Consider the following 10,430-nt stretch of genomic DNA (forward strand, 5'->3'; position numbering starts at 1 on the left):
ATATAGTGTCTCTGAGGCACATCCCATTTGCAGGAGGAGGAGGAGGGTGGCATGTACAAAAGCCCCTGAGTAACTGGGAAAGAAAGCTGTGTTTTTTGAGTGGCAGTTTTCGGTAGGTTCCAAGCACAGCTTTCTTTCCCAGTTAATCAGAGGCTTTCATATACGCTGCCCTTGCCCTCCTCCTGCAAGCAAAAGGTGCCTCAGAGACTCAGCGTGTAGCTCATGGGAGACAATGGCCACGATGATTTCACTCCCCAGGAATGTGAGGAGCCTCCACCACCACCTAAGCCTCCTGGGAGCCGAGCCCAGTGGCATCCCCGAAAGTGAAATGTCTCCTTTCCAGCCACTGCAATCTCTGCAGCGCCCGCTTCACCTGCCCTTTCTCGGGCAGTTCCAGGCAGCAGAGATCATAGTAACAGTGTTTTTGGGTGGCAGCATGGCGATTTTGACCACCAGGAACTACCTGAGAAGGGGCAGGTGAAGTGGGCGCTGTGTGAGAAGTGTAATGCAAGCCCCTGCTCAGTCTCCCCTGTCTCCAGACAACTCAGGCAGAGGACAGTTAGCTTCTGCTCCTGGCTTGGGAGACAGATCTGGCCAGGAGGAAAGAGAAGGTGGGGAAGGAGGAGAAGGGCATGCTCTTTTTCCTCCCTTTTCCAAAAATGGGGCATGCAGAATCAGCCTACGACCGAAGCAGCAAAGACACAAGGGCTTGCTGGGAACAGGAGATGGATCTGGACAGGAGGAACACATGCCCCATTTTTGCAATCAGGGAAGAAAAAGAGCATTTCGGGTGATGGTCGGTTCCAAGCTGTGTGGATCGCAGCACAGCCTGGAACCGCCCGCCGCCTGAAATGCTCTTTTTCCTTCCCAATTGCAAAAACAGGGTGTGCATTCCTCCTGGCCGGATCCATCTCCTGGGCCCGGACCAGAAGCTGACTGCCCTCCACTTGGGTTGTCTGGAGAAGCGGGAGGCCGAGCAGTGAACCACCTTGCCTTATACCTCCTGCGCAGCGTCCGCTTCACCTCCCCCTTTTCCAGATGACCCAGGTGGCTACATTCAGAGTATAAGATGCACCCAGATTTTCACCCTCCTTTTTGGGGGAAAAGGGTGTGTCTTATACTCTGAAAAATACAGTAAGTCTTCAAGATACCTGGGGAGGAAGATATCTGAAGGAAAATCGATACACATTTTACTCAGGTAGACGTATGTCATGGTCCAGAATAGATATGATGTGGATGTCAACATATATATTAGCTAAAAGTCAAGATATAAACATTGAAACAAATACAAGGGCTGACCATAACCCAACCACAATGGTTTGGAAGGGACAGAAGAAAAGATTAAGATGGACATTAAATGAAACAATATTAAATGAAAAGGAGTTTCAACAACATATGGAGAAGGAATTTACTTTTTTCTTTAGAGAAAATAAAAAAGAAGATACCTCACTACAAAATGTGTGGGACACAGCGAAAGCATACATATGAGGGTTGGCAATGACTTATTTGGGAAAAAAGAATAAAAAGAAAAGACAAATTCAAAAAGAATTGTTAGGAGAGTATGAAAGTATAAGAAGTTAGAGATGGAATTACAGAAGGATGTGCAAAACAAAAGGGTTAAAAATCAAATGGATTTGAAAAAAATAAATTTAATTTAATTGAAGAAGAGGATTTGGCATTTAAAATAAAGACTTCTAGGTAAAATATCCTTGAGAATGCAAATAAACCAGGAAGATGGTTGGCATACAAATGAAAAAAGAGAAGAGAGGAAGCTAATCAATCAACTGATGAATGAGGATGGAACGATACATTATCAAAATGAGGAAAAGAAAAATTATACAAACAAGGAAGTCTTTGAAGAAAAGATAAAACAATATCTAGAAAAAGCAGAATTACCTAAAATACCAGAAAAATATAAAAAGGCACTTGAAGAAAAAATAACAATGATGGAACTAACAGAGGGAATTAAAAGAAAAACATGGTAAGACACCAAGATAAAACAAAACTCCCTTATACAAATGCTCATAAAGCACCTAATTAATTAGTTGCATGAAAGCGGAAACCCCTCCCACACTACATCATCGCAGGGAAACAGAAACAGAAACTTCATATACAGATCACTCCATTCCTTCCTCCCATCCAAATGCCAGCATCCCAGTAGAAATATCTGGGACCTGACAGAACCCATTCATCTCTGTGACTGCTTAAGTACTGAAAGACATGCCACCCTAATCTTTCTCTTTGTTAGGCTAGCCATAACCTAGTTCCCTAAACCATCTATGGTATGGTTGAGCCTCCAGACTCCTTATCATTTTTGTTGCTTTTGTCTGCACACTTACTAGGGTCACGGCATTTTTTTTATCATGGCAATCAGAACTGGATGCAGTATTCCAAATGTGACCTGACTAGTGTAGTATAGAGTAGTAGTATCATTTCTCATGATTTTCATGTTATTCCTCTAGGATTGCATTGGTTTTTTTACTGCAAAATCCCCATTCCCTCCCAATCAGCTGGGACTCAGGAGGCAGAGAATAGATGGGGGCATGGCCAGTCAGAGGTGGTATTTACTGGTTCTCTGAACTACTCAAAATTTCTGCTACTGGTTCTCCAGAACTGGTCAGAATACCACCTCTGATATACCCCATATAATAAAGTGAACAAAATAGGAGAGAAGAGGATGGGGTGGATTGGATTGGGAGTGGAAGATGGGGAAGTGGTGTGGTCATAGTCTGTAGCAGCAATCTCCAAACTTTTCCATTTTTGCAGAACAATTCTTTATCATTGAAAGCTTTTTAGGGATGCCTTATCAACCAGAAGATGGCAGTATGGTACAGTAATAATAACAACAACAACAAAATCCTGAACAGTACTTAGAAAATATGCACCTGTCAAAAATTTCCACCTGTCAATTACAAAAGGCTACACTGCATGAATCTGCACATATACTATGCCAATACATTACAGCATCCTAGGTTCTTAGGAAGAACTCAATATATAGAAAGGCCAACGCTAGCTAAAGAACTAGCAACCGTGATTTCAAATTGATGTATATATAACAACAGCAACATAATGACATGCATGATCTAATACATCCAACTACAAAACCAAATATTAATATTATTATTACCGGTATGTAATAATATTACAATTATAAATATTACACCATTTTGCTGTTCACAACTAGAATCTTGAAAGATTACAAGATCTCATGAATTTTTGATGCCCAATGGAATATTGTGAGATTTAGTAAGGGACTAGATTAATTGCATGGTTTTCCTCACTTCTTTCTTTGTACCATTATCTTCAACCTGTTCAGATGTATCTTGTGGGCCTGAAGAGGTCCTATGATTCCCTGGGATGTAAACATCTCCCATAGAAAAGACAGGAATGAGGGGTCTGAGAAATTGGAACTTGCAACTTAAAGATCCACCAGTCAAACAAACATCATAATGGTAAGTCTTGGAAAGTGACCCGGTCTGTGAGTCACCACACTTCTCTGGGATATCAGAATTGGCAGGTGGAAGTGGGGAACAGTCACAGTAAAATTGTTTTGGGGATCCTTCTTGAACACTTTGACCAAAATAAACACAACAATGAAGACCAGGAACACAAAGGAGACTGCACCCAAGCAGATTACCAAATACTTGATTAAGGTTTTATCTTCTTCCACCTGTTTGTTTGTTTGTAGATAAAATTGCTCATTTTTGCTCCAAGGTGGATTTTTGGAGGACAGAGTCTGGCAAGATGACTTGGGCAATTCTTGTGAGATTATCTGAGAATCTTTTGAGCTTCTTGTCTATTGAGATTTTGAGCTTCTGGAGACTCTGGATGTGGAAAAAGCCTTCAGTGACATGAGCTCACTTCATATAAGCTTGATTAATGGCCTAGTTGGCTTAATTATGTGGTTGAATGGTCATATGTGGCAGGATTAATGCCTCTTCAAGGGAGAAACTGGGGCAACCCCCCCCCCAAACAGATTGTGTGTTTAGCCAGCTATTTTGGGGCAAACTCCAAAGATAAGGAATGGCTAAAACACTGGAAAGAAAACCTATCATGTAGAGGACCAAGTGTAGGTAATTGGTTCTTTGTATATTTAGAAATATTTCACAGGGAATGCTTTGAGAAATAATTCAATTGTCTATTATATATCTTGGATTGCTACATTCTTAAAAAAGACAATATTTAAGAAAAGAAGGAATTTCAGAATCAAAAGAACCAAATGCTTTTCTTGGAGAAAGCAATTTCTAAATAATTTGTGATTCATTCCTAAACTAGTATTTAATTAGTTACTTAGATGGCATGTGGGCTGAAAAATGAGAACTAGTTCTGTAAGCTATTCTGTAATATGTAGGGCACAAGTTAGAAAATGAGGATGGCTTGTGGCAACAGGCCTCAATTTTTCTTACATATAAAAGACTACTTGATTACTAAAAGCTTTTAAGATAGCCTCTGGGAGAAGGATCTGACATTGCGATGACATGACGTGCGATCTTGGAGCTCCAAGATCACAGTCGATAAGTTTGCTGCTGGGTGCTCCTTTTGGACCCAAACTGTCCCGAAGAGACGGTGACAGGGGAAAGTACATCCTGATGATCTCAGGGACTCTGCAAAGTCCCTGATTGATCCAGGAGAATCTATTTTTGCCGGCAACAGAAGTGCAGCCATTGAAGCTGCTGAAGTTGGGACAGCTCCGGAACAGGAGGAAAACGGAAAGAGAAAGTGTGTCCATTTGGTGAGGATATCGTATTATTATAAAAGAGACTACTCCCCCCCAATAAAGCTAAATTAAATTTGAAAACAGAAGAGAACAAGCAGTGAAATTAAGCTACATTAGACAGTGTGTTATCCTTTTTAAAAAAAAATATTTTACAGATGGAACTTTTGCAAATGTTTCCTATTCTTTAAATTGAACGGATTAGTTTTTCTTCTACTTTTTAAATTCTTTTTTTTATACCTATGGATTAAAATCTTTTTCCTTATTTTTATAATGCTGAATTGGATGGGTTTGTTTTTTTGCTCCATTTAAGAATTTTGTTTTCTTTAAGTCTGGAATATAAAGAAGATATAAAAGGAATACAAAGAGGGCTGTAATAACAGAGGGAAAGGAAGTAACACTACCACTTGGAGGCTGGAGGCTTGGAAGGCTTGGAAATGTTGTTTTTTCTTTTTTTTCTCTTTGATCATTTGACTTTGCATTTCAAGGTTCTTCAGCTTGTTTACAGAGAGTGATAGTGAGAAGAGCATGGGTTGTTTATACAGATGCTCTTTGGGAGCTTTATTGGCAGCTGGAGTAAAGTGAAAACAAAGCCTTGTCTTGAAAGATTATAAATGAACTTGCTTTAAATTTAATAAAAAGTTTTGAATGTCAGAGTGGCAGTGTTTACAAGTTGGAAAAATGGTGCAACATGAAAAAGAAACCTTAACATTGCAAAAGTTTATGTTTGAAATTCAAAAATCATTAGAAGTAACAGAGAAAATTGAGAAGAGATTGGAGAACATAGATCGTAGAACAGTAAAATTTGATGGAAAAATTGAGGATGTTCACCAAATGAAAAAAGTGGAGGTTAGAGTTCTAAAAACTGTAGGAAAAAATAAACAAAGAGACAAGAAAATTATTGATACTGACAGTGAACTGAATGTGGTTGGAAATGGAAAGAGTGGAATATGGAAAGGGGAGATAGATGGACTGGAGCTCTACCCCAGATTTCAAAGTATAGAGGAAGAAAATAGAGAAGAATTGATGGAACTAAGCAGAGAAATCTTGTCAGAAGCACTAGTGATAACCAAAGATATGCTGATCGAAGAAGCAGATGGAAGGTTTCGAGTTTATACAAGATATGCAATAAGCAATAAGTTGTGAAGAGAAGTCCATACAAAACTTACTAAGGAAATAACCAGAATACTAATGCCACAAAGGACAAGAGACATAAGAATGCACTATTACTGGAAAGACACAGGTTGATGTAATGAAAGCTTATAATAAAAAAAATTAAGTAAAATGTAGTTAAATTTAGAGGATTATGTATAAAATGAAGTGATAATGGATATAGTTAAATAATTGATTGATAATTATAATAATGCATATATATGTATTGGTTTGATAAGAGGAAATTTGATATAAATTGCAAATGGTGACTACGAAAAGAGGTTTAGAAACTCTGTTATTAAATATAACCAATTTTTATTTAGAACATGTTATAAAGATGTAATGTTACTGGATGATATTGGGAAGAGCTAATGGAATGCCATTATGTGGTTTTGCTTTAAATCTGGAATATTTTATATAAAAGAACGTAAAAACAATTATAGTCAAATGAAGGTTGAGGTATGATGATAGTAATATATATAAATATATTTGATTTAAAATATATGATTTGATATAAATTGTAGGTGATGACTGTGGAAGAGATGCACGGAAGTTTTTGTAACCAATCAACACACTTTCTACAACTTGTAATGGAAGATGGTTTTGTGTTTTGTTTTGTGTTTTGTCTGTTTGTGTTTATTCAAAAAAAAATCTTTATAAAAAAAATCATCCCACGAATTAAATAAAATCCAAGCGAACTAAAAAAATAAAAGATAGCCTCTGAAGCCAAAAGTTGAAAAGAACTGCAGGTAATATTTTCCATGACAATAATGTGCATGACTGATTATAGCTTCCTATTAATATTTTTCTATCTCTTCCCCCTGCTGCAAATGCTGCATAAGCACATACCTTTATCTTAACCATATGGCCTACTATGTATAACATACTATGACATAGTTATTTATTAAAAATATATATTTAACACGACTTAATGTTTGTATTTATACTGTATAAAATGCTAGGCCCAACTAAATATCATGATCACAAGTGATGCAAAGTTATAAAAAGACAGTAAGCGCTATCCCAATTTATTGTACTTCATTGTTTTATATAAACAAGTCCTAAGTAATTAGAAGATATTCACAGAAAAAGTGATAGAAAAGAATATAGAAAAAGAAAGATAAGAAATCTGTACTTTCATCTAAAGGTTAACTCACCTCTTCCTTTAATTGGCTATCTGCACTCTGCTGAGCAGCATCTTGGAAATCAGAACATGTTTTGTGGCCCTGGGGGTTGTTTAGCTCTCCCATTGAAAAGACTGGAAAGAGGGGCCTGAGAAATCGGAATTCACTACTTAAGGATCCACCAGTCAAACAAACATCATAACGGTAAGTCCTGGAAAGCGACCCATTCTGTGAATCAGCACAATTTTCTGCAGTATCAGCTCTGGCAGGTATGAAGTGAGGAACAGCCGCAGTAAAATGGCTTTGGGTGTCCTTCTTGAAGATTTTGACCACAATAAACACAACAATGCAGACCAGGAACACAAAGGAGACTGCAGCCAAGCAGATCACCAGATACTTGGTCAAGGTTTTATCTTCTTCCGGTTCTTGCACACTGACATCCACCCTCCTCAGGAAGGGATCCGAAAAGCCATCAACAAGAAGAACATTAAGCAACGCCGTGCTGGTCTGTGGAGGAAGGCCATTGTCTCTGACCAGTATCACCAGCCTCTGCTTATTTGTGTCTCGCTCATTCAGGACTCTCCTGGTTTTCACTTCCCCATTCTGCGCTCCTATGCTGAAAAGGGCTGGGTCTGTGGCCTTCAGCAATTCATAGGAAAGCCAGGAGTTTTGGCCAGAATCTGCATCCACTGCAACCACCTTGGTGACCAGATAGCCGGCCTCGGCTGACTTGGGAAGCAGCTCATTGCATGGGGATGTGTTGTTCTGGAGGGGATACAGGAAAAAGGGAGCGTTGTCATTCTCATCTATGATGTGGATTTGGACAATCACTTCTGAGCTCAGGGAAGGAGAACCACCATCAGATGCCCTCACAGTGACACTGAAGCCTCTTATCTGCTCATAGTCCAGGGATCGGAGGGCATACATGTTTCCAGTTTCAGAGTTGATTGAGATGTAAGAAGTCACCATGCCATCACCCTTCCCAGGCAGAACTAAGTAATTCACTTTAGCATTCAGTGTTGTGTCTAGATCCAGAGCATGGACTGAGCCAATGAGCAAGCCTGGAATATTATTCTCTCTGATTTGCAGGTCATATGAAGACTTTGCAAAAAGAGGAGAATTATCATTGACATCGGAGATCTGAATATTAATCAATCTTGTTGAAGTGAGCCTAGGAGCTCCCCAATCAATGGCAGTGATGGTGATGTTGTATTCAGTGACTGTCTCTCTGTCTAGGGGACTTTGGAGCACAAGCTGATAAAAGTTGTTTGTGGTGGCTTTCAGCACAAAAGGGAGATTCATCTGCACAGAGCAGGCCGTTTTGCTGTTGTCTCCAGAGTCTTGGTCTCTCACACTTAAGAGGGCCACCATTGTGTCCAGAGGAGAGTCCTCCTTTAAAGTACTGATCAGAGATATGATGGACACTTCTGGGGGGTTATCATTCTCATCTTCAACCTCTATAAATATCTTGCAGTGACCCGACAGTCCTCCTCCATCCATTGCTTTGATGTTTATGCTATAACTGATTTCACTTTCATAATCAATCTGTCCCCTAACAGTGATTTCTCCAGTCCTTTCATTTAAAAGGAACAAGTTATTTATTTTTTCAGACACTCGATGGAATGAGTAGAGTATCTGTGCATTTGAACCAAAATCAGGATCTCTAGCTTCCACCTTAATCAACAGTGTGCCCTTAGGAAGATTTTCCTTTATTCTTGCCTTATATTCAGATTGAGAAAATTGAGGAGAGTTGTCATTTATATCTAGAATATCAATATTAATTTGAACAGTGCCTGTTTTTTGTGGCACTCCTCCATCAATGGCCGTCAGAGTTAATTGAAGATAAGGCACCTTCTCCCTGTCTAGTGGTTTCTGCAGAATAAGATCAACATTTCTCTTTTCATGTTCATCAGTCTGTACTTCTACTATGAAATGTGAATTTTTAGTGAGTGTGTAATTTTGGATACCATTTTTTCCTAGATCAGCATCCTGAGCACACTCCATCTGAATTCGGGTGTTCACTTGGACATGTTCTGGTATTTGTATAGTAAATGTATTTTTTGCGAAATTAGGAGCGTTATCATTCACATCTTCTACCTCTATTTCAATACGATGGATTTTCAGTGGGTTTTCTAGAACAATTTGTGAAAAAATTAAACAAGGCTCCTTTTGACCACATAAAGCTTCTCTGTCTATTTTATCATTTATCAACAAATCCCCATTTTGGGTATCAAGGTGGAAATATTTCTTAGTGTTGTCAAAAATTAAACAGGCTCTGCGAGTAGAGAGTTCTCCTTTTTTCAATTGCAAATCCTGCAATATATTAGCCACTACAAACCCATTTTTCTTTTCTTCAGGGACAGAGTAATGAACAGAAATACACAGTGTTCCAAAAAGACTGAGGAAAAGCAAAAGATACAGACCTTGTTTGTCCTTGAGGAAGTGATCTTCCATTGTGTAGGAAATTTCTTTAGCTTCAGTTTTTGCTCCAAGTGTAACCTTCTTAATTTTTATCCAGTGAAAATGCCTGCTGGCAAGAAAATCTGTTTTGTTTTGCAATGTTTGATTCCACTAAAATTTCACTCATATTCTGCTGAGTTTTTGTTTCATTCCCTAATTTCATCTGTAATAATCATTTCCTCAGCATTCCTCAAAGACAACATTCTGAGTGTCTATTAATATGTTAGCCTGTGCTGCCACTACATGGCCAAACAAGGAAACAAATCACTTCTATATTTCTAATTGTATGGTCCCTGATTGCACAATAGACCTACCTTGAACATCTGAGGTATAATACTTAGTTATTTGGAACAGATTATTTGATTTTAAAAGTGCAGCAAAAGTTAGTAGTTTCTGGAAAACACGCTTATGATCTTTAACTGAAAAAGTACTGAATGCTTTGTGCTATAAATATCCTGACTTTTATTTTCAGTCTCGCTACCTTTTGAATTGTCTTTATTAAGAAAAAGATAAAATTTGAAAATGGGATATTTATGTGAAATTTCCAGTTAAATTCTATGGTATTTTGTTGGTAAAGATCTTCTAAAAGTATATCTGGGAGCCTATTCCAGGTGTTTTAGTTGATACCATTAACTTTTCTACTAGCAGAAATAGTTTGGAAAGTCTAACCATAGAAATGTAACAAGTTACTTAGAATAGACAAGAAGAGCAAAATCATTAATTTCCCTCAATTTATAAAAGGAAAAAGAATATAAAGCATGTTAAAGTACCTGTATGTTACAATAACAAAGAAAAAGAGAAGCATTCTGAAGTCAAATTTATATTTTTAAGTATATTAAATTCAGTCTACACTTTCCACAATAAATTGGAACAAATTCAATAAAAAAAATAGTGCAATGGAAAATTCCCAATACCATTTTCAAATTCACCATAAAACAAAACAACCCCCCCCCCCCAAAAAAAAAATTATGACCAAAAGG

The 10,430-nt window shown here is 38.0% G+C and overlaps 1 protein-coding gene across 1 annotated transcript; it reads right to left on the minus strand.

The window, feature by feature from the left end:
- Positions 1-283: 283 nt before the first annotated feature.
- LOC116510772 (putative protocadherin beta-18) lies at positions 284-9,444 on the minus strand. Its single transcript, XM_032220420.1, has 3 exons — positions 7,139-9,444; positions 3,282-3,396; positions 284-463 (listed from the first exon to the last, which is right to left on the minus strand). The coding sequence occupies exons 1-3, from the start codon at positions 9,442-9,444 to the stop codon at positions 284-286; spliced, it is 2,601 nt and encodes an 866-aa protein (XP_032076311.1).
- Positions 9,445-10,430: the final 986 nt, after the last annotated feature.

Source organism: Thamnophis elegans, chromosome 6 (assembly GCF_009769535.1).
Source record: "Thamnophis elegans isolate rThaEle1 chromosome 6, rThaEle1.pri, whole genome shotgun sequence".
Classification (NCBI taxonomy): domain Eukaryota; kingdom Metazoa; phylum Chordata; class Lepidosauria; order Squamata; family Colubridae; genus Thamnophis; species Thamnophis elegans.

Excerpts from the sequence above, each read along its gene's own strand:
- LOC116510772 (XM_032220420.1), bottom strand. The coding sequence starts at position 9,444 with ATGGAAGATCACTTCCTCAAGGACAAACAAGGTCTGTATCTTTTGCTT. Across the intron at positions 3,397-7,138 it reads AGTGAATTCCGATTTCTCAG|ACCCCTCATTCCTGTCTTTT; the intron begins GCCCCTCTTTCC and ends CCAATTTCTCAG. Across the intron at positions 464-3,281 it reads ATAATGGTACAAAGAAAGAA|GTAGTTCCTGGTGGTCAAAA; the intron begins GTGAGGAAAACC and ends GCCCCTTCTCAG.